The sequence below is a fragment of the Oscarella lobularis genome, chromosome 19 (assembly GCF_947507565.1).
Source record: "Oscarella lobularis chromosome 19, ooOscLobu1.1, whole genome shotgun sequence".
In the NCBI taxonomy this organism is placed as follows: domain Eukaryota; kingdom Metazoa; phylum Porifera; class Homoscleromorpha; order Homosclerophorida; family Oscarellidae; genus Oscarella; species Oscarella lobularis.
Genome location: NC_089193.1, coordinates 1,737,498 through 1,759,891, shown reverse-complemented (window position 1 = coordinate 1,759,891; position 22,394 = coordinate 1,737,498). Strand labels below are relative to the sequence as shown.

The window sequence follows — 22,394 nt, the reverse complement described above, 5'->3', positions numbered from 1 at the left end:
CCAGAAGCAAGGCAGCTTCGAGTTGGATTAGCATCCTTTTTAGATCTTCTTCTTCTTTTATTGCAAACAGTTCGCGAATTTGACGTAGTAAAGTAGAGAATACGCAACACGATTTACGGTAGCCGTAATCATTTCTCTTGAGTCACCTTCTCCTTCTAATGTGGGTAAAACCGTCAGAAGTGCTCTTGTCCACGGCTCTTTGGTACGTCCAAACGACGCATTCGCTTCGTCGATGATCGGTTTCGCTTCGAAGGAGCACGGAACGCTCGAATCTCTACTTCGTCCTTCAAAAACGTCGCGGCCACGGCGGCGGCGGCGGAATCATCGGCAAAATCGTCGGAACCGTCGACAGCGTCTTCGATTCGAAGGTAGAATAGCAGAAAAGCAAAGAAACGAGCTCGATTCGCTTTCGAAATGACCAGACCCCGCCGTTTCGAATTCTACTCCAATGCCAATCTTCGGAAGTCAGTCACGGTGAGAAAGAGGGAGAAAAAGAGTAGATTGCACGCTAGGCAAGCGATAGAGAGAATAATCTTTATAGTTGTACAAGTTCCTCGGGCTTCGTTACGTCATAAGCTCCGCTTTTAGTTGTAGCAAGTGGAGCAACGTTGAAAGACGTCGAGAAACAGTGGATATGGTTAGAAGAAGAGCTTCTTCCCATATTGGGTAGGTGGGGGAAAGGGGGAAACTTCGTGAAAATAATTTTTTTCGTGTTAGTTAATTTTGAAACTGAAGAGGAAGCATCTGCGTTCGTTTTGGCTAAAGTGGAGAGTTTCCTTTGCAATGAAGATCCCGAGGGCGAAGGGGCCGAGAAGGAAGGAGGTAAAAAAAAAGATTCGACCATTTTACAGTATATGTATATGTCTAATTTTTTTTCTTCGAATCTCAGACTCAGATTCACTTCGTCTCAAATCAGCGTCAGTTCGCTTTCGACGTATCTTCAAAATGCCAGAAGACGAACGTCTTGTCAACTGTGAGAAGAAAGAAGAAAGCTCTAATCTCCCCATCCAATCCACGCGGGGTTTCTTTCCTTCTAGACTATTCCTGTACTTATTGGAGAGGAAAAGTTCCTCGACAAGGCTGGATCTACCTCTCAGTCAATCACCTCGCCTTCTACTCATTCATGATTGGCAAAGAAGACTTGATTCTACTTCGATGGACAGATATAACCGTGAGACGTAAACAGAGACGTAAAGAGAGTTGAATTTTTTCGTAGAAACTCGACAAGGAAAGCGGCGTTATATCAGATAGCATAGTAGTATGTGCAAAGGCAAAAGAGGCAAGAGAGGATGTCTTTTATTAGAGTAGAGGGGTTTTGTATTATATAAAAAACTTTAGTATCATTTCTCGTTCTTGAGAAACGTCGAGGAGGTTCACCTCCTCATGGAACAACTGACGAAAATAGCCATGAAACGGTATAGAAACCCCTACGTATAATAGTTCAAATAATTCGTTCAAATTTAGGCTATTGTCGGGTGATGAGACTACAGACGTCTTTGCTTCGCCACCTCTACCGTAAGAGCTAGGGCTATGTAGTAGAAAAAAAGGCGAAATAATTGATTTTAGCATGGGTTCATCCCCTCGTCGCGTTTCTCTCAAACGCGATCTTGATATCCGAGCTCGTAGTGAATTATACTGGCAAGCAAACGCCTCTCTCTTTTTCCGGTTCCCATATATAGTCTCCTTCCTCCGTAGCTCCCTTTTTAGTTTGCCAAACGAGGAACGCCTTGACGGCTATTGCGATTGCACGCTCTGGACTCCCTACGCGAAGGCTCACGTACTCGGAAAATTGCACTGTTCGCCGAATTATCTCTGCTTTGCTAGCAAAGTGAGAAAACGCTTGATGGGGGGTCTTGATTTAGAGAGAGGGGGACCTATTTCTTATTCTAAGATTAAACGAATGTGTGACGTCATAATTCCAATGCGAGAAATCGCCGTCGTGGAAAAAGTCAATACGTCCGAAGTACTACCGAATGCTCTTCACATTACGACGAAATCGAAGGTCGGAAAATTTTTAATTGAAAAAAATTTATTTATTTTTTGTCTAGGCTGCGTTTTTGTTTGCCTCTTTGAAAGATCAAGATTTGCTTTGCAGTCGAATCTCCGACTTTCTTTCTCGCACTCCTCCCATTGCTTCGACAAAGTAGAGAAAATAATTAATTATTCAATTAAAAACGAACGTGTCTAGGCCTTTTTTCGACGATGAAACGAAGTCCGAAGACGTCCACCAACCGCTGGGACGTCTATTCAAAGAAGAAGACAAGGAGATCAGTCACCGTGAAGCGGTCAAGGAAAACCTCTGGGATATCCATTTTTCAGAATACGGAAGGTTTGTTTAATTTTTTAAAAAAGGCGCGAGGCGACCGAGACTTAAAGGGATTCGATTTTAGAGGAATTTGCATGTATCGCACGAGCGCTTTTCGAGATCTAATCCTAAAGGGAATCCCCAGTTCCGTACGACAAGAGATATGGATGCTAACGTCAGGTGCCATAAACGAAGTAGGACGAAACCCTATTAAAAAGAATATTTCTTTTCAATCGACGTTCTCTCCCCCCCAGCTCGCGACGAATCCAAACTATTACTCCAAACTCGTGGCTGACAGCAAAGGCAAACTCGCCGCTGTTGGAGACGAAATTGAACGCGATTTACATCGGTAAAATTCTATTGGATAATATAGATTAGGGGGGCCCTTTATGTTTGTCGTTTATCAGATCTCTTCCTGAGCATCCCGCTTTTCAGTCTGAGGTCGGCATTGGCGCGCTGCGTCGCGTGCTGACCGCGTACGCTGCTCGGAATCCGACTATAGGTGGGGTAGGAGAGGGGTGGGGGTTCTCTCCATGGGGGATTTCTTTGTGTTAGGCTACTGCCAGGCTATGAATATTGTCTGCAGCGTTTTGCTCGTTTATTGCACCGAGGAAGAAGCGTTTTGGCTTCTAGTTGCAATATGTGAGCGCTTGCTACCTGATTACTATAACACGAGAGTTGTCGGGGCTCTCATCGATCAAGGTCGGCTTAGAAACGAGACGCAGAAATGTTAGACAGTAAAAATTTTCTAACGTAGGAGTCTTTGAAGATTTGACGGGTGAACACCTTCCGGAATTATTTGAGCACTTGAGAGAATTGGGCGTTTTGTCCATGATAACGCTCTCCTGGTTTCTGACCCTTTTCCTAAGGTAGAAAAATAAACGATTCTTCTCATAAACGATGTATATCGTATCTAGCGTGATGCCCTACACCAGTGCCGTTCATATAATCGATTTTTTCTTTCTCGACGGCGCTAAAGTGATTCACCTCATCGTCATCATCGAATCCCCCGTTTCTTAGCATTTCCTTTAGGCTCTCTTTCAGATCGCTCTCACCGTTCTCGACGCCAACAAAGTCGATCTTCTCAAAGTCGAAGACGACGGCGAAGCGATGGCGATTCTCGGTCAATATCTCGGTCGCGTGAGCAATCGCGACGCCAGCAAATCGGCGCTCGTGTCGACACCGGCGGCACTCGCCGTCGCTCACTATCAGGATCCGCACAGCGTAAGAAATTTATACGAAATAAGGGGATTTTTTTAAAATGTTTTTTAGACTGCTGTTGCTTCGATTGATATTGCCGATCTTGTTCAGCTGTCTGATCGACAGTACGGGTTCATATCTCTTGAGAGTGTTGATAATTATCGGAATATTCGACGTCTTACTGTCGTTCGGGTTTGGGACTATATATAGTTGAAGATTTTTTATAATTTTTGGGGGGTTTTTAGACTCTCGAAGAATCGACGCAACGAACGGTCGTTCGAAATCTCATGGACGACTGCCAGTTCTCCAAAGAAGAGATAACGACGCTTTATCACTATTTCCAAGTGCGATAACCCGCTTCGAAATGAATATTTAGTACATTTTTTTCACGTAGGAAGCTCATAGACAATCTCAATTGTGGAAGAACAGCAAAACGTCCACGTCGCCGCGTCCAAGCGCCACCGCGTTGTTAAATAAAGGCCAAGCGACTACAATCAACTTGAAGTACTTCATCAAGCTATTCGTCCGACTTACGCCGTGGGGAAAATCCGATTTGGCCGTCGATTTAGCCAGTAGAGCATTTCGAGTAAGAAAAACCCAGCCTTGATTCCCTTACTTCAACCAACGTCTATACAGGTTATTGTGAGGAATGACGAGGGCCTTATATCCTTTGAGTCGTTCGTTCATTTCCTCGAGTCGATTCTACGCGCCGATCTCCGACGTCGACTCCTGTTTCTCTATCGAATGCACGTCGCGCCGGCTCTGGTGACGCCCGGAAGCGTCGATTCCAGTCACGTCGACGACGAGCAGCACTCGCATTCACTGTTCCACTGCGAAATCGAAGCGACGACAGAAAAGAAACAAGCCGAGAGGGCTAGCCTACATTCGACGAGTTCAGGAAGCATGACAGGCTCGCAATCGACTCTAGGAAGTCTCCTCGAATCCCTTCCACCAATGAATCAGGTATACATAGATAAGAATTTATTTGAGGGAGCCCCAGCCTTACTCTCCTTCCCCAGGAGCAATTCATTTTGCTCTGGAAGACCTTGTATAGTTTTATTGACGACGAGAAGGAGTCCAATCAGCAGCTCTATCAATCCGTCGCGCGCTGCGGCAATCTCATTCTCCAATGGGGTCAAAAGTATGAGGAGCCGCCCCTGATGGGCGCTGACGCCGAGAAAAAGGTCGGTAAGGTCGCCGAGCCACTGTCTGCCTGGTCGATCACGTTCAAAGAGTTTGGCGACGCTATACGAACCGAGCCACCGCTGAGCGAGTATTTCGTCAAGGATTGGGATTTGCCGGAATATGATCGACTTGATTCGCCTCTGACAAGCGAAAAGTAAGTTTCTACGGTAGGGAGACTAGGACAGGTGACACGTCTCTTTGATTTTTTCTCTTTTTTCTCGGGGTGTACAATATAGTTCAATACAGTTTGAAAGTTTGGGGGCCTTGTTTATGTAAAGGGGTCCTAAAGTACCGAATTTCTGATATATCTCGTACTGTAGTTACTTAACCGCGAAAATGGACCCTTCTAATGTTATTTGCACACTCGAAGAACCCAGACAAGATAGGAAATCGAATATTCAGACAGCTGTATCTATGAACCACGCCCTGGGACGTTACAACTGTCATCCCCCGTACCCGTATACATATTGTGTTTACTTTCCGGAAGATAGCGTTCGTTTTTTCGTCCTTTCTCGATGGCGTCCGACGAAGTCGACCTGTCGACGATGTTCGAACGACTCGATCCGGACGGACGCGGCTATTTCGACAAAAACGACCTCGCTTTCGCCTTGGACTCGCGCGACGACGGAACGGAGATCGAACAGCTGTTCAACGCGCTCGACAAGAACGGCGACGGCAAAATCTCCTTCGACGAATTCGTCGACGGCTATTCGCGCATCGCCGCGTCGAAACGCGACGCGGAACGACGTCGGAGCCCCCCTTCGGGTCCGACGTCATCCGTCGTCGAATTGCGACGGCGTCGTCGAAAGAGCTCCGTCGCCGAAGTCGCCGGCGATCGGACGGCACGCGAACTCTTCGACCTATGCGACGTGAACGCGAAGGGAATCGTGAATCGTTCGGACGTGGAAATGGGATGTCGTTTGGCGGGGCTCGATTGGAGTGGCGACGTCATCGATTCGTTGTTCGCCGAGTTGGATTCGGACGGCGATGGATTGCTCACATGCGCCGATTTCGAGCGGGAGATGTCGAGTTGGGGAGGAGGAGATCAGGAATCTGAGACGAGTGGCGTGTCGAGTTTGGATGATAGGGGAGGAAGTGGAGCCGCTAATTTCGGTGTCTATGAAAGTCAGTTGGCGTGGGAAGACGCCGTTGCCAGTACGGGAAATACTTTCAGTGGAAATAGGTAACGTAGATGGGAAGAGAGACAGATGTGATTAGAAGATATTACCTAAAAAAGAGCCTAGAGGATGTGACGTAAGCATATCTATTGGGTTTCTTTTTTTTAGTGGGACTCGCTTGCAGCAGATTTGGGAGGAGATGAAACATTCGAATCCGGAAGTATTGGGTCCATTTCGCGACATGATGATCGTCGTAAGTCAGGAGATGAAGAAACAGAAAGAGGAGAACAACGCCCTAAGAGACGTAATGAAAAGGTGAAAAAAAATCTTTTTGTTTTTCAACAGAGAGAGAAGACTACGTAAATTTTATTAGGCAATCTGCTCAGTATGAAAATGACGTGCGGGCTTTGGATCACGAGGCCACGTGGCAGCTCGAAGCCGCCGAAGAAGAAGCGAGAGCCGAAGTAAAATAAAATCTTCAAGTCTACGTGAAAAAAATATTCGTTCTCTATTAATTAAATAGAGTGCTCGTTGCGAGATGAAAATTCGCGAGAAATTATTGAAACAAGTGCGAGACAAGGAGAAGGAGGTGGACGACTATTTGGAGAAATTGGCTCAAATGGAATCTCAAATTCGGCAATTGGGTGACAAGGATTTCGAGTTGAACGCAACTAGACAACAATTGGAAGACTATAAAAAGGTATGCATAGAAATAAATCTTATGCATAATACGAAAAACGTTTTATTTTTATAGAATAACGTTTGGCTACAAAACCAGTTGGAAGAGAGGGAGAAGAGCAACGGAAAAACGCTCGAAGAACGAGACGAAGTTGACAAAAAATCATTAGAAAATTTCAAAAAAGTCTCAAGGTAAACAACACACGTGCAATCAAAAAATCACGACTCATATTTTAATTTTCTCAGCGTTGACATGATCGCCGACATAGCAAAACTAAAAGGCGACTTGAAACACGAAAAAGACAAATACAGGTATCGTATACACTGTATAATCGATTTTTTTGAATTTTCCTACTAGCGCTTTGAATTCCGAGCTAATGCGTCAACTCCTCGACAAAAGCGACGAAGATACGATCGGCGCACAGGTGGGTCCGACATTGGACAACCCAATTAGAGTCCTAGTAGACGTTTACCAGATCTCCGAAGTCGAAGAGCAGAGAATTCGTCGACTTCGCAGCAAGCCATCCCTAATGAGTCTCTACGTCGAAGCGCGGGGACCCGTCCGATCAGGAGAAGGGTAAAAAAAAAGAATCTATAACCCAAATCGTTCAGAAACGTCTCCCCCCCTCCCTCTCAAAGTATCGTCATCCACGGCGAAGTTTCAGCGGAAGAACTCATAGCAGCGGACGTCTACGCCGCGCAAAGTCCAACAATTCGCCATAAAAACGTCGGAAAAGTCGTACCCCGTCTTCAAACGCGGGAATCGTTACGAGAAAGCGACGAGGAAGAAATTCGCGCTCTATCGCGCGACAGTTGCTCGGAGAAGTCGAAGTCGCCTCAACCGGACGTCGACTTTTTTCCGCCGCGTCCCTCTTCGTCGTCGTCGCAAATTTTTTCGGAGAATTTCTACGTTCGACCGTTCGAACGCGGCGGCTTTCGATCGATGTCGTTGCGACAGCGACGCGTACGAAAGCCGATTCCCGTCGTCGTCGGCGCGAAGACGTTGGAGGACGTTCGACCGAGCGATAGGGCGAAAGTGCAGCGAATGAGTTCGCTGGCGCGAGATTATAAGAAAGGGGAAGAAAATCGAAAGATTAGCACTGAGGAGACGTTGCAGCAAGTCGTGACGAAGTTGGAGGAGAGCGTTGCCGATAGCGACGAGGAGAGAACAGATGGGGCTTCTCCGAGGGAGGAGAACGAAGTTGAGGAGGAGGAGGAAGAGTGTGGCATCGCCGTTTTGCCTGATCGCGTTTTCAAAGTTGTTCTGGCGGGCAGTTCGGGCGTCGGTAAGACGAGTTGGATCGATCGCATTTGTTCTGGAGTGTTCAGCGTGTCAGTTGCGTCAACTGTGGGTGAGTTGTTGATACGTAGTTCGATTGGGGAAACTTTTTCACGTTTTGGGGCTATGTCTAAGGGTTGGATTTTCGCACGAAAACCGTAGCACTTGACACCGGAATTGTCTCTATACAATTCTGGGACACGGCTGGTCAAGAAAGGTAACGGATGCACTCACTCTATTAGAGTATGTATCCCTGTTTTTTTTTTTAGATATCACAGCATAAGTAGGCAGTATTTTCGTAAAGCGGATGGTGTTATTTGTATGTACGACGTCACGAATTGGGAGTCCCTTACGGCTATTCGACAATGGGTGGCTTACATTGAGGTAAGTGAAGTCTTTATTTTTTGCGTCAATTTTTGTGCTTTCACGCACAATAGGATTCAAACAAGTCTGATGCTAGTATATCGTTAATGATATTGGGTAATAAGACGGATCTTCGCGATGGTGAATCGAGTGGGTTGGGCAGAGATTTTGTCTCGACGAAAAGAGGCGCTGCTTTGGCTGAGGTAGAAGTCACTAAAACGCGTGGGATTTGCTTTGAAAATTCCTTTTTCTCTATAAGGAATACGGTGCCACGTTTTCGGAAGTGAGCGCTTTCAGTGGACACAACATGGAAGAGAGTCTCTACCAATTAACAACGTAGAAACGATTCGTATGCATTTTATTATTTAATTCGTTATTTATTTTCTATAGACTTCTCATATCTCATCAAGATGATGACTTGGCCAAAAGTGTCAACGATGGGGGGCTGATACTAAACAAACCAGTCGTCGCGAAAAAAAAAGGCTGCAGCTGCTAGAAAATAATTCTATTTTCCGGACATCAGTTATATATCGACTATGCTACAGTATTTATTTATTCATTAGGGGCAAGAGATTTGAGTTCCCGTACAATCGAGATTCTTTTCCTCCGTAGTACGACGTATTGTACCGCAATAGACGCCGAAAAACGGCATGTCGGCGAAAACGAAGAACAAGCACGATCAGAGCGAAAGTCCGCGACTCGGTGCGTCGGCGTTTTCGGCTCGATCGAAGCGCGTCACGGTGAATATGGGCGACGGACAGAAAGTCAAGACGCTCACGCCGAAGCAGAGAGGCGCGACGACCGAACAGAAGAGCGTCGCGGTGAGTTATCGATGAGAAATCGTCGCGTCGGCGGCGCCGCGACGCCATCTTGAAATTCTTTCTCTTTTTTCTCGCGCGCGCGCATTCGTTTCGTAGAAGGACGTGAAGAAAGTGATGGCGAAATGCAAGGAGGAACACGACATGAGACTCGATTTGAGTCGATGCGAGGTTTGGTTCCATATATGCGCAATGCGCCTTCGCTTCCGGTCCCGGGGGAACCGCTACTTCCGGGTTCTGATGATAGGTAACCGAATTGCCTCGATACATCAAGGAAGTGAGTCAGATGGATGCGGGGGCGTGGTCTTTTAATTTTTTCTTTCTTTCAGTTATCTCACTTGGAGGAGATGTATTTATACGGGAATCGACTGACGACGTTGCCGCCCGAAATCAGCTCGCTTCTTAATTTGAAAATATTGGCTTTGAGCGAGAACATGCTCTCGTCTCTTCCAGGCAAATAAACGCGAACAAGTGCTCTCTTAATTAATTAATCGCTATTAATTAATTTTATTAGACGAAGCCGAGTCTCTACTATGTCTCAAGGTTCTCGATCTGAGACATAACAGGCTCAAGGAAGTCCGTTTAATTAAAAATATATATTAGGGATGATAGGGTCACTCCTCTTTGCCTAGGTTCCTTTTGTAGTGTATCAGCTTCGTTCGCTACAAACTCTCTTCCTTCGTTTTAATCGCGTGACGTCGCTGACCCCGGAAATTAAAAATTTGACGGTGCAAAACGAACGGAGGCATCTCCGAGAAAACAAAATAATTTTTTCCTTGATTAATCTATTAGCAATTGACCACGCTGAGTATGCGCGAGAATAAGTTCAAGGAGTTACCTGAAGAAATTGGATATCTCAGGTGTCTCTCCGTTCTCGATGTAGCGCATAATCATCTCGAACACTTGCCACACTGTAATGCAACTTGAAAAAATCTTTGATCCCTCCGTAGATTAATTATTTTAATTAATAGCTATTGGGAATTGTAATCAGCTGGTGACGCTCGACGTCCAGCATAACGAATTGGTCGACTTGCCGGAAACGATTGGCTGTTTAACGTGTTTGAAACGATTGGGAATTCGATACAATCGCATCAGGGAAATCCCCGCCGAATTGGAAAAGTGTTCCGATTTGGAAGAATTCAACATAGAACAAAACAAATTGAAGACTCTCCCTGTAAAAAGAAAAGAAAAATCATATGGGGTCCCCCCTCTCTGAGTCCCTTTCTCTCTTTCTCTCTTTCTCTAGGAGGGGCTTTTGAAGAGATTTAAGAATTGTAGTAGTTTGCAATTAGCTAGGAATCAGTTTGAAGAATTCCCGTCTGGTCCTCCGGCACAATTTGGCCCACTCACTGTCAGTTCACACTACATATAGAATAATTACTAATATTCATCTTTTTTTCTGGTAGTCTTTTAGTATTGAGCATAATAAGGTTACTATAGTCCCCTTTGGTGTGTTCTCTGAAGCAAAAAAATTGGTTAGAGCTTCGTTGAGAAATTCAGGGCTTTTTTTGACTAATTTTTTCATTAGACTAAAGTTCACTTGAAAGACAATCTCATATCAAGTCTTCCCTTAGGTAGGTGCATCTTCTAAATAGGTGATTTTAATTGGAAAATACGCGTTGTTAGATTTTGGTAGTTGGGTTCAAATTACGGAACTAAATTTGGCGTCGAATCAGATCTCTAAATTGCCTGGTTAGCGTCGAAAAAGAAAAGGGGGCCCTCTCCTCTTGATTTTCTCTCCATTATTAGATGATATAAAACATTTGACGAAACTTGAGGTCCTCATATTGAGCAACAACGTCATCAAATTGTTGCCAAAGAGCATTGGGGGCCTCTGCAATTTGATTCACTTAGATTTAGAAGGAAATCGTCTCGAATCTCTTCCAGCAGAAATAGGCAATGATTTAGAAATTTAAATCTAAATTAATTTATACGGGAGATTCAGGGTATCTCACTTCGCTGACGAAACTCTCAGTGCAATCCAATCGATTAACAGTATTGCCAAGAGGAATTGGGTATAAATTAATCATTTTTTAATTAGCGAACATTGTGGCATTCTCTCTTTCTTTAGTCATTTGGTCAACTTGAAACACTTCAGCGCGGGAGAAAATAATCTCACTCAACTTCCGGAAGAAATGGGTTAATAATAATAATAATACCCAAATTTTAATTGTGAAAATAATTCGTTTATTTTTCACAGGAACATTGGAGTCCCTCGAAGAATTATATCTAAATGATAACCCCAATTTGCAGATGCTTCCCTTCGAATTAGCCCTATGTCGAAAACTGGCTCTGATGAGCATCGAAGGCTGCCCCTTGGGACGTCTTCCGCCTCAAGTCGTCGACGGGGGACCATCGGCGATAATTATGGTAAGGGGGCCCCTAAACGCGCGCGTTTTCTTTTTCTATACGTTTCTGGGGTTAGTACTTGAGAACGCAAGGGCCCTACAGGGCAATGTCATTTAGTTAGGATTACAACCGAGAAACAGCGCTTTTAGAGAGACGTAGATATGAGAATAAACGTAGAGCTAGTCTATAAAAAAAACACGCATATGTCAAACTGTTAAATAAGCTACGATTTGTCTCGCTTTCGTAGGAAGCGCGATAGCGCTTAGGAGCGCTGTCGCTTGACAGGCAAATTCCCTCGTTCCCCACATTAGAATTCCACCGAGAGCCCCGTAGCGTCCCGCCGTCACTGACCCCACGACAACTGACGTCAACGCACCGAATAACTTTATAACGAGTCTCGTCTTCGTTGTATTCCGCTTGTCAGGAATAGTTCTATTAGATAGAGTTTTGATGCCTGCCTCTATGGCCACAGACACGATTTGCCACGGAGTCAAAGCGCCTTGTGCTATAGCACCTGTTGCCATGACAGCTAGAAAACGTTGCAATGACTTCTACGGGGTACGAGGTATTTGTATCTAATTTTTTCGCTGTTGCTAATTTTTACCCAATGTAGCGGATTTAGAAATCATCGTTTGGGCGAGAGAGCGGGCCAAGTTTGCACATTGAAATGCTTTCAGGAAGTAGTCTAGTTCCTCGCTGTTGCCATCGCGACTGCCAGTGAAGTTGGCGGCGAAACGGATTAGTTCCGCGTACGTGCGGCTGTTATCTATTCGGCTATCGTTTCCGAGAACTTCTGCGGCTGTTTCGAACGAGAATAAAATGATGAATTCGTCGCTGCTGCGAAGTAAAGGACGCAGAGCTTTTGCGAGTTTCCCCACTATCATATTCCTTGACGTCACGACGAAGTGCGCTAAGCCGAATCGACAGAAGCATGGCCAGCAACAATGGAGCGATTTGGACGGATGGAGAGGTTCTACGCTTCCTCTATGCACTTCTTTGTATTTTGATTGACTTGTTTAGGAGATTCTCGACGAGGAAATCCTTCGTATGGGCACGGATGACATCGTAGGAAGGACGCGATTGCTCGAGACCGAAATCAAGGTGAAAACGCTACAAAATCGACTTCAGCGACATTAGATATGCTATCTAAGATCATGAAAAGCGAAGTCCAAAGACTGGGTCACGAACTACTCACGCAAAAGGAGAAAATTAAAGTCAGAACTAAAAATATCGAATTTGACTTTTGAAGATTTCTTTTCGATTTCAGGAAAACGCTGAAAAAATTAAAGTCAATAAAACACTTCCGTATTTGGTGTCAAACATAATCGAGGTAATGAGAAACAAATTTTGGATACATTGTATGGAATTTTTTTAATTAGCTTCTTGACGTGGATCCTCAAGATGACGTAACAGATTAAATAAAAATGATGATGATTATTGAAAATATTTAATTTAGGCTGAAGAGGAAGGAGCCAATGTGGATTTGGATTCACAGCGAAAAGGAAAATGTGCCGTCATCAAAACGTCAACAAGACAGGCATACATTAATTAATTAATATAATAATAACTAATTAATTTTGCGAAGACGTATTTTTTGCCTGTGATTGGTCTCGTCGAACCCGAAGATTTGAAACCGGGAGATTTAGTCGGCGTGAATAAAGACTCTTACTTGATTCTGGAAAAACTTCCAGCTGAGTAAGAAAAAAGCAGAGAGCAATGACGTCAAACACCTAATATTTTGAATTTTAGATATGATAGCAGAGTGAAGGCCATGGAAGTAGATGAACGTCCCACAGAGACGTACAATGACATAGGGGGTTTAGACAAGCAGATACAAGAGGCAGGATAATTATTAATAATTCTCAATCGATTTAATTTTTGGAGGTGTTTAGCTTATTGAAGCCATTGTTCTTCCTATCAAACACAAAGAGCGTTTTGATAATCTTGGAATTCAGCCACCAAAAGGTACTGTTACTAATTAGAAACATTTTTAATTGTTTTTTTGTGGTCAGGTGTTCTGCTCTATGGACCTCCGGGTACTGGAAAGACGCTGCTAGCGCGCGCATGTGCAGCTCAAACAAAGGCAGAAATAATTATTTTTTAATTAAATAATAATAATAATAATTGTATACAGTCGACGTTTTTGAAACTTGCCGGGCCTCAATTGGTTCAGGTAATTAATTAATTAGTCAGCTGACTAATAAGATAAATAATTTAAATTTTATTAGATGTTTATTGGGGATGGTGCCAAATTAGTTCGCGACGCCTTTGCTCTCGCTAAAGAAAAAGCCCCGGCTATTATCTTTATTGACGAATTAGATGCCATAGGGACAAAGGCAATTATCAATACATAATATTAATCAGCTATTTTAATTGAATTATTTAGAGGTTTGATAGCGAAAAGGCTGGGGATCGCGAAGTTCAAAGAACCATGTTGGAATTGTTGAATCAACTCGATGGATTCAGTTCCAATGTTAATATCAAAGTGATTGCTGCTACAAATCGCGTTGATATTCTCGATCCTGCTCTATTGAGATCTGGTCGGAAATTTATTAATAATTGAATTCCTTGTCTATTTTTTAACGATTCAGGGAGGCTGGATCGAAAAATCGAATTTCCAATTCCTGATGAAACAGCGAGGGCCCGGATATTGCAGATTCACTCGCGAAAAATGAATCTGAACTCAAAAGTGAATTTCGAAGAATTGGCCCGCTGTACGGACGACTTCAACGGCGCCCAACTCAAAGCCGTCTGCGTCGAAGCAGTAAGATTAAATAATAAATCATAAAATTAAGATTTAGTTCATTTATTCTTAGGGAATGATTGCTTTGAGAAGAGAAGCGAAGAAACTATCCCATGAAGATTATATGGAAGGTGCGTAATTAATATATAATACGCAATAATTAGTATTGTATCTATTCGAAGGTATTATGGAGGTCCAGGCCAAGAAGAAAAGCAGCATGAACTACTATCTATAGAGCCAGTGCGTGACGCAAGGTACGTTTTATCAGTCTTTGTTGTTTGTATGTAGTCTAGTTCTCACTGGATACAAAAACTGTCACACCCCCGTGTACTACAAAATATTTAGCGAGCAAAAAAAAGAGTTGATTGGTTTATTTGCAAATTTTCTCGGACATCTCCCTCTAAAGCGAATAAATCAATAGAAATTAAGGCATGTGTAATTAAATACCAGTGGTTCTATTTCCTTGGGATCGACCAGTTTGAACGTTCGTACGAAGTAGTAAAAGTGCTTGTAGCAAGTGTTCACATGTGCCTCCTAAATCCCCAACAAATTTTTTTTGTAGTCCTTATTCCATTGGCTAAATAGAACCTACCGCTCCTATGCTAACAATCTTATCGAAATGATGTATGTACACGTGGACGAACACGCGGAAAAGACGCGTCAAAATCTTCTTGCATATACCCTGATACGTTTTAGGAAAGGGCACGCCTTAATGATTAATTAATTAATTAATTAAAAATATCACGTGTTTATTAAATACCCGGATTTGACGGAAAAACATCTTCGTTGTTGATTTGTTTTTCGACCCACTCCATCAAATGCGTTATGTACTGATAATTTATTTTGATTATTTATTGAATTTAGTTTTGAATTTGCTCTCTCTACTTCGTGTGCGGGTAAACTCGCTGGCTTTTTGAATTTTTCGCCGTCGGCCCATTTGTATTCGTATCTGTTAGCGCGCGCGCTAGAGTCACTGTCACTGAGGTTTTTAGTTCTTTTTCTCACTTAGGTCCGCCCGACATTGTAGGACACGATTTCGCCGTGCACGCTTCGGCAATCGTACCGTATATGAGGTTGATTCGATTGAAAAAATCGACGACTAATACCGAAAGTACGAGTTCCCGTACTACAACGGGAATTTGTCATTTCTACGGCGTTTTCTCACCGTGTACGGCGATCCAGTCGTCGAGGCTTTCGCCGACTGGCAATTCGACGGCTCGACGAAGATCGAGTCCAGCGTTTAGTGACGCCTACGCGGAGAAATCGAAAAAGTCCACGCCCATGCATTCATCATCACTTCGGCCTTCTTGTGCAGTTGTTGCTTTAGAGAGCCTTCTTCGAATTTTTTCTTGGGTCGAAATGTCTAGAAGCAATGGAGATTTCGTAAAGAAATCGCGAGAACAGCCGGCAAACCTTCTCGCGGTTGAAAAAGCCTGCAAAAGCCATCGTAGGTACACGTCAACTGTAGAGTCACGTGCATAACTAACGCACGCGAGCTTCTGCAGTACTCATCGCGATGCTGCTTCGAAAATCGTCCGATTCGACGATGCAAGATTCGAATGATAGTGCAGATCCTTATCGCCACGGCAGGCAATCGGAAACGCTTCCGGCATCATTGAAATCGGAGGTAGGCGTCCAATCCGGGCCCCGCAAACGACGTAACGAATTTGCAGAAACCGCTCCTGAGCGGCTACATGATGAAACAAGGAGGCAAGTCGGTAAAATCAACGTTTCAGCGTCAAATATTTAGTTTTTAGCAAAGGGGCCTCTCAAATTGTGGAGAAATCGATGGTGCGTAATCCCTCCTACGTCATCATCGCATAATCACTACTAATAGGTTTATTTTCGACGATCGTCGATGTCTTTTATTTTACTATCGAAGTCCTCAGGATTTCGTACCCTTGGGGTAAAGGAAAACGCGCGCGTGGGAAAAATTTTAAAAATTCAAAATCTCGTTTTAATTAGATCTATAAATATTTCTAAAGCTTCTTTTGCATATGACGTGGAAACGTTAGACAAAGGACAATTCAGAATTTGGTTTGAATTTTTGGGAGAGGGACGGGGGGCTTTAATTAATTAATTAATTAATTTTACACAGTGTGGAAGGTCGCGATTATCAGCTCCAAGCTCAAAGCAAAAGTTCTATGGATTTTTGGCTTAAAGAATTGAGCGTAAGAGCAAACGGATTTGAATTGAATTATTTATCTGAATTCTCCCAAGGAACGACGTAGAGATTTTAGTCGCAGAAGACTCCGAAATCCAGCCGATGCAACGCGAAAACACGAACGTCAAATTGTAGAAAAAAATAATATTTTTATTTGGTATATAAATTAGAGTATTTCTCTCAGGCTCAAGGGGGACTAACAGGTTCTACAAAGACATCTCTATTACCAGGTAAGTCCACCAAAAAATCAATGAATTAATAGTTTGTTAATCCCTTGCTCTCTCAGAGGAATTTGGCGTTGATTGGTCATTTCTCAATGAACCTATAACTCCGTAAAAGAATTTTATTTTAGACCCGCTACGTGTTATAACTAATTTGTATTTTTTTTCAAGTGCTATTGGCTCGGGCTCAAAGACGAGTACAGCCCAGAGGTACGTAGAGAAACGCGTTTTAAAATTTGCCTAATTTTTGAGTTTTCAGATCTTCTGAGCTGTCGAAACTCCAGCCAGATTCGGCGGAGGACGTTGTGGCGGGAAAAAAGAAAACGTAGAGAAAATTCACTCAAGAAATCAATAAATAATCAATTATCTTTGAATAGACTACTTAGTAGCTTCTCTATTGATTCCATTTGGAAAAGAAAGCCAATGAGAAAGTACGCGTGTAGAGATTCAAGGGGGAAATTTTTAATTAATGTTTTTAGGCCTTCTGAAACGGAATTGGTTGTGATTGAATCTAAAGACGATTCGAGCTCAAAAACCGGTCAGGAAGCGACCCTTATCACTTTGCAAGACGATAATGAGGCAATGGAAAGGTAATAGTTGAATAATCCTTCTAGATTATACATAACAAAGTTTTCAGGGAAATTTTGGCCAAGAACGAAGTCATCAAAAACCTCAGAAAACAATTGAGGTAGAGAGAAAAATTTTGAATTTATTTACTCGCGATTTTATTTCAGTGACGTCGAAATCGAAAAATTTGCTTCTGAGCAGTTCATTGCCAGCGAAACGGAGCAAGAGCGACTTCGTCTTTTAGTGAAACGAGATCACAAAATCGTTCAGGTGCGACAGAGAAAAAATCTGACGTCATAATATATAAAGGAATGAAGGTCGAAATGGAAAAACAAGTTCTAGAAGAGCAAAAAATCGAAGCGGAGCAGAATGCCATGTAGATAACGTACCGAGTCTTATTTATGGTATTGATTTTGGAGGTCAAAGGGAGTTGAAACGCAAGCTAGACGATACGCAAGAGCAAATATCCATGTTTCAAGAGATGCTCGCGGCGAAAGACGAAGTGGTGATGAATCTAACGAATCAAATATTTGAATTGGAGCAGAAAAGGGGAGGGGCCAGTAGAGAGTACGAAATTAAATACGTAGATCGGATCAGGAGTATAATGTATTGTTTAGGGGCGGGGAAACGAGTAGGGCTGCTCTGGCAGAAAGGCAGCAGCTCGTAGCGGATTTGCAATCAATGAAGGTCGATTTAGAAGAAGAGTAGAGAGGATTAATATAATAATAATAATTGGGAGTTAGGATACGTGCGAGTGCTACAAAATGCAGAATTCGTTTCTAAATAGCGAAGTTTTGGAATTGAGTCGATTGCGAGAGGACGACGAAGAAACGCGCACGGCAATAGCAGAGTAAAATAGAGTCGAAAAATGTATAGGATAGGTATATAGAATTCCCAATTAGTAAATTGCTTCGCGTCGAATCGGAACTTTGCAAAGTAAAAAGTCAGAATTTGTTGCTATTAGAAGAAATCAATAAGCCCAAACGTGGAGGCAAGAAAATCGACGCTATTGGAACACTCGCTGATTTTCCTTCGCCTAGGAGGAGGAACCGAAGACGAGGGCCTTAGCCAGGAACAGATATCTAGACTACTAGAAGACGCCATGTCGTCTGATTTAAATTTCGGAGATGAAAACAATGAAGGGTACAGTAGAAAAAAAAGACAGAGATACTTAGAAGGGATTCATTGTCGTTTTTTAGTCAAGACGAGGGGGTAGATCAATACGGCTTTCGTAGAACGGTGCAAGGAGATAAGCGCGACGCTATTCCGAGCGTCGTTCAGCATTTGCGCGAACAGTCACAGCAGCTCGAAGTAAACGAAGTCAAATTAAATTATTTTTCGACCAGACATACATTAGGATACCGACACGGGGCATTTGGTTCGTTGGGAGAATTATTTACTTCAGAGAGGCAAACGAGAATTTGAGCGAACAGTTAGTAGATAAATCAAATTCGCTTACCTAATATGAATAAGAGTTTTTCGTAGAATGAGCTAAAGCAATTGATTCGTGGTGGAATTCCGCACGAACATCGAAGCGAAGTTTGGGTACAGTAAGGATAAAAACCAAAAAATCTGACGTAACACTTGCAACATGAAAATTCTTCTCGAGGTGCATCAATTTCTATACCCAAGACGTCAAAGTATCTTTAATTAAAGACCCGAGCACCCGAATTAAAATAACCGTTCTTCTATATTCTTAGAGAAAGGGATACTACGCAAAGCTCGTGAAGCAAAAACACGTCAGTCTAAACGCACTCACTACTTAATAAATAGCTCCCACTCTAGGCCGCTGGCTCCGCTGTTTTCTTCAAACAAATCGAGCTAGATTTACTACGAACAATGCCCAACAACAAACACTACGACAACCCTCACGCAGCAGGAGTACAAAAGAAAAAACGACGTATTTAATTTCTTAATTGACTCCTTACGCAGATTCAAAAACTGCGTAATGTCTTGCGAGCGTACAGCTGTCATAATCCGTCCGTGGGCTATTGCCAGGGAATCAATCGGCTCGCCGCCGTTGCTCTTCTCTATATGGATGAAGAGGACGCGTTCTGGTGCTTGGTTGCGATTATAGATAGGGAAAAGCTTCTTCCACGAGACTATTATAATCAAAGCCTATTGGCATCCCAAGTCGATCAGGTGACGTCTTCTCAGTTACGAATCAATAATGATTAGATAGATAGGGGATTTTATTTTAGCGTGTTTTTCGCGATATTCTCGGTGAAAAATTGCCTCGACTTAGTTCTCACTTTGAAGCCCATGGGTAAGAGATACAGTAGATTAGCCACAAGTTTTCTACGGTGAATTTCTTAGCATTGATTTATCTCTTATTACTTTCAATTGGTTTCTAACTATTTTTGTTGATAATACTCCAATCGAGGTACACTATCAATTACCGCATTAAATTAAATTAAATATTTATTTTTCTCATGAAGACGAGTTTGCGAATTTGGGACAGCTTTCTCTACGAAGGCTCGAAAATTCTCTTTCGCTTCGCCTTGGCCCTATTCAAAATGAACGAAGAGGCGTTGCTCGCCTGCAACAGTTCGCCGTCCCTTTTCAACGAAACGCGCAATCTCGCACTCAAAGCAATCGATCTTAGAAAACTATCACACGTACGAAACAGAGTCTAGAAGGGAGGGAGGGGAGAGGGAGTAACTCAAATCCTTCCAGACCGCTTTCGTCGAGATGAATCCGTTTCCAATGAGAAATATTATTAGCAAACGAGCAACGCATATGGCAACAGTCACAGTATATATAATTTATTATTAGGGAGTATGTTTATTTGAATTCCTACGCGTAGGCTGAGCTAACTGAGTTGGAGAACGTTCGACTCAGATACCAGACTGACAAAAGCGCCGCTCATTCTCCTCTCAAGAGCGTCGGCAGCGACGACGAATGTCAATAAGCAAAATTCGTTTCTTCTTCATTTTTTATAATTTTAGAGGCGTTTTCCTCTCCGAATTTTTGCAATCTTCGAACGAGACGATTCTCCTCATCCGGCCACTTGAGCGGATCGGCCGTTTCTAGCGGCAACGGTAGACCCCCGGATGAAGACGTCACAAAAACAGGTACGCAACAATTCGTCCCTTCGCTATACAAACGCGCTTGAATGTGATTCCACTCGGCTCGCGTTCGTCGCGAGTCGACGTCCTCCCCCTCGACGATTTTCTTATAAATTGCACTACACACGACAATGATTGCGTCGGCTTTCGCTATTTCTCGCACTATCCATTCGGGAACGGACGCGACGGCCGCTTCGTGTTCGTAGAAGTCGAACAGTCGACAATCGAACCCGTGTTTCATTCGGAGAGAGGCGGCGAGAGCGCGAGCCAATTGCGCGTGATCGTCGTCGTAGGATAGATAGATAGTGATGTCATTGGAACAGACGACGTTCGCGGAATCTAACCCTCATAGTTTCATATTTCATCATGCATATTTAAAAGTAGGTTACCTAAAAATGGCTGCGAGTCTTCGACCCCCATTGGGATACTTCCTTCCACGTGTCGTCTCCGTTTTATTATTGCACAACGTAGTAGTATCATTCCGGTTAGGAAAATGACGCATAGAAACGTACCGCAGGCAATTATGGGTGTGGTGATTGGATTTCCTTTTCGGGAAGCGATTGCCGGGTTGGAAGGAGTCGGTTCGATTTTCTGGGATTCGACTATGAAATTCCAGTCGTTTTTTTCTAACGTGATCGTTCCCACGGCGTTCGTCGCCACGCACGCGTACGCGTTGTCCTCTGTGGCGTTGGGTAGAATCAATTCGGCGAAACCTCGTTCGTTCGTTCGGCATTTGGCGCGAGAGGAAATGCCTCCTTTTGCTTTCCATATGATATCAGGTACCGGACTTGCGCAGATGTTGCAAACGAACGGCCCTAATTTTTTCCCCAACGGAACTACCCTTGCCCTTCTTTTGAGAACGTCCTCTGTGGGAACCATTAGATAATGGCCAACGGTTTGGCACTCCACGTGGGGGTGAACTGTTGTAATAAACAGGAAATCCTCTTTCGATTACTCAAAAAAAATATGCTATTGTTCTCGTGTACTGTACCTTGACCGTTAGAACTTCCGACGATAAATTTGCATCGGCTTCCCTGACACCCACACATGGGGGTTCGGAACTGAGACGGACATGACGTCTTCGTGACGTTCTTATTTAGATTTGGTAGAGGCGTTGCGTTTGCGATCCACGGATCGTGCGAGATAGAACAACTCCCTAAGAATCTTTTGACGTCATTGGTTTCAGTTTGCGTTTACGTGTACGTACGATAGAGTGGCGGCGTTTCTGAAAGCGCAACTGCGACGATTAGGAAGGGAACGCGTAGTAGTAACGTTGCCATGTGTCCCCAAGCGGGTATAGATAGAGGAAAAACCAAGGAAACACGATCTCTAAAGTTGCGGCCGGTAAAGGTCACCCGAGACTCTGAGGTCGGCCAGATGACGTATTCCGACTCCCACGTAGTTCCGCCTGCAAACCAAAATGAGAGCCGGAAGCTTGGATAAAGTTTATCAGGGGAAGTGTGTGGCAACGCCCTTCGCTCTGCGCGTATATATTCGCAGCCCTGCCCTTATTGAAACAACAGTCTCAACTGAGAAGTCGATCATCAATTATGATGTCTAACGCCCTTGAAGAGCAAGTTATTATTACACGAACGTCGCTGAGGTTCAATAGACTGCAGGAGTCATCACCGTTTTGTTGCGCTAGCGAGCCTGACACCCTTCATTATTTTGGCACGTCTTCGAATCCACTGAGTTCGCAGGCCGGCGAGCTCCTCGTTGCGAATGGCGACGGGAGTTTGACGACTACTCCGAACGGTCAAACGTCGTTTTACGGAGCTCAGTGGCAGCTCCTGGCTTTTCCCATAGGGCCTTCGTATAACATTAAAAGTTTGGGATTTTCTGAGGGGAATTGGTTTGTGACACTTTCCTCTACTCAGCCGGCGACATTTGCTCTTAGAAATTTCAGAGATGATGAACTCGGTGATGGTATCTTTCTAGCTGACGTCAAAGCAATATTTCTAAAAAAGCAGATCAATGGCAATATTTTTTTCCAGTCAGCCAATCCTCCCAATCTGTATCTCGGATTTGGCAGCGACAAAAAGCCAATTGCAGTCCAATCCAAAGATGACGCTGCACAGTTCTTTGTTTCGCCTGTGGAAACTAATAGCACTGACGGACCACGCAGGCCGGAAGTAGTCATAGAAGAGGACGAAGACGACAAAGAGATCGCTGGTCAGGAAGGCGATCGAAACATCTCAGAAACCATTGACGTATTCGAATGTTAAATTTTTCTTTTTTTACCATGAAGAACTATCGTTGTTGTATACAAAATTATTACCAATGTACATTATAGACGTCACAAGGGCGGGTCTTTACGCGGAAGCGTACCGCGCGCT

At 43.6% G+C, this 22,394-nt stretch overlaps 6 protein-coding genes and 1 long non-coding RNA gene across 7 annotated transcripts; 5 read left to right on the top strand and 2 right to left on the bottom strand.

The window, feature by feature from the left end:
- The first annotated feature begins 128 nt into the window (after positions 1-128).
- On the top strand, positions 129-4,981 carry LOC136198421 (TBC1 domain family member 9B-like). Its single transcript, XM_065988356.1, has 27 exons — positions 129-202; positions 254-368; positions 423-474; positions 589-666; positions 718-822; positions 890-973; positions 1,038-1,171; positions 1,217-1,279; positions 1,339-1,415; positions 1,465-1,515; positions 1,567-1,638; positions 1,696-1,828; positions 1,892-2,002; positions 2,049-2,143; positions 2,189-2,329; positions 2,391-2,499; positions 2,560-2,654; positions 2,713-2,807; positions 2,861-3,007; positions 3,063-3,174; positions 3,223-3,283; positions 3,338-3,529; positions 3,578-3,697; positions 3,751-3,849; positions 3,900-4,091; positions 4,142-4,468; positions 4,525-4,981. Exons 1-27 carry the CDS (start codon positions 159-161, stop codon positions 4,846-4,848), a joined length of 3,228 nt encoding a protein of 1,075 aa, XP_065844428.1. The 5' UTR covers positions 129-158; the 3' UTR covers positions 4,849-4,981.
- A 172-nt stretch (positions 4,982-5,153) lies between these two features.
- Positions 5,154-8,661, top strand: LOC136198801 (EF-hand calcium-binding domain-containing protein 4B-like). The gene is made up of 14 exons (XM_065988846.1): positions 5,154-5,873; positions 5,977-6,123; positions 6,182-6,272; positions 6,332-6,508; positions 6,563-6,678; positions 6,733-6,798; positions 6,845-6,911; positions 6,963-7,063; positions 7,126-7,838; positions 7,901-7,982; positions 8,035-8,149; positions 8,203-8,331; positions 8,388-8,464; positions 8,519-8,661. The coding sequence occupies exons 1-14, from the start codon at positions 5,206-5,208 to the stop codon at positions 8,622-8,624; spliced, it is 2,655 nt and encodes an 884-aa protein (XP_065844918.1). The 5' UTR covers positions 5,154-5,205; the 3' UTR covers positions 8,625-8,661.
- Positions 8,662-8,761: 100 nt separating this feature from the next.
- Positions 8,762-11,521, top strand: LOC136198803 (leucine-rich repeat protein SHOC-2-like). Its single transcript, XM_065988848.1, has 17 exons — positions 8,762-8,949; positions 9,046-9,117; positions 9,194-9,223; positions 9,276-9,399; positions 9,461-9,522; positions 9,579-9,674; positions 9,739-9,859; positions 9,918-10,120; positions 10,193-10,297; positions 10,353-10,421; positions 10,475-10,520; positions 10,573-10,638; positions 10,696-10,842; positions 10,892-10,961; positions 11,018-11,085; positions 11,147-11,316; positions 11,372-11,521. Exons 1-17 carry the CDS (start codon positions 8,779-8,781, stop codon positions 11,414-11,416), a joined length of 1,665 nt encoding a protein of 554 aa, XP_065844920.1. The 5' UTR covers positions 8,762-8,778; the 3' UTR covers positions 11,417-11,521.
- Positions 11,393-12,184, bottom strand: LOC136198817 (uncharacterized). Its single transcript, XR_010672873.1, has 2 exons — positions 11,900-12,184; positions 11,393-11,824 (listed from the first exon to the last, which is right to left on the bottom strand). It is a non-coding gene; the product is annotated as an uncharacterized lncRNA (long non-coding RNA).
- Positions 11,608-14,456, top strand: LOC136198807 (26S proteasome regulatory subunit 6A-B-like). Its single transcript, XM_065988852.1, has 17 exons — positions 11,608-11,853; positions 11,909-12,265; positions 12,316-12,396; positions 12,447-12,509; positions 12,563-12,625; positions 12,675-12,701; positions 12,752-12,832; positions 12,881-12,990; positions 13,045-13,135; positions 13,188-13,260; positions 13,308-13,378; positions 13,430-13,468; positions 13,524-13,631; positions 13,682-13,835; positions 13,887-14,059; positions 14,112-14,169; positions 14,221-14,456. The coding sequence occupies exons 2-17, from the start codon at positions 12,227-12,229 to the stop codon at positions 14,271-14,273; spliced, it is 1,284 nt and encodes a 427-aa protein (XP_065844924.1). The 5' UTR covers positions 11,608-11,853; positions 11,909-12,226; the 3' UTR covers positions 14,274-14,456.
- Positions 14,294-15,496, bottom strand: LOC136198813 (MOB kinase activator 3C-like). The gene is made up of 8 exons (XM_065988860.1): positions 15,452-15,496; positions 15,204-15,401; positions 15,044-15,137; positions 14,924-14,987; positions 14,799-14,868; positions 14,631-14,746; positions 14,486-14,572; positions 14,294-14,438 (listed from the first exon to the last, which is right to left on the bottom strand). Exons 3-8 carry the CDS (start codon positions 15,058-15,060, stop codon positions 14,409-14,411), a joined length of 384 nt encoding a protein of 127 aa, XP_065844932.1. The 5' UTR covers positions 15,061-15,137; positions 15,204-15,401; positions 15,452-15,496; the 3' UTR covers positions 14,294-14,408.
- On the top strand, positions 14,963-22,348 carry LOC136198799 (TBC1 domain family member 2B-like). Its single transcript, XM_065988844.1, has 34 exons — positions 14,963-15,485; positions 15,544-15,665; positions 15,712-15,748; positions 15,796-15,829; positions 15,876-15,944; positions 16,004-16,075; positions 16,137-16,209; positions 16,259-16,333; positions 16,387-16,432; positions 16,489-16,534; positions 16,595-16,633; positions 16,683-16,748; positions 16,801-16,854; positions 16,903-17,013; positions 17,061-17,111; positions 17,158-17,260; positions 17,308-17,366; positions 17,417-17,557; positions 17,608-17,677; positions 17,734-17,840; positions 17,893-17,981; positions 18,031-18,133; positions 18,190-18,301; positions 18,348-18,422; positions 18,476-18,540; positions 18,600-18,630; positions 18,691-18,729; positions 18,776-18,871; positions 18,923-19,132; positions 19,192-19,256; positions 19,307-19,373; positions 19,429-19,608; positions 19,667-19,744; positions 19,797-22,348. Exons 1-34 carry the CDS (start codon positions 15,107-15,109, stop codon positions 19,899-19,901), a joined length of 3,069 nt encoding a protein of 1,022 aa, XP_065844916.1. The 5' UTR covers positions 14,963-15,106; the 3' UTR covers positions 19,902-22,348.
- Positions 22,349-22,394: the final 46 nt, after the last annotated feature.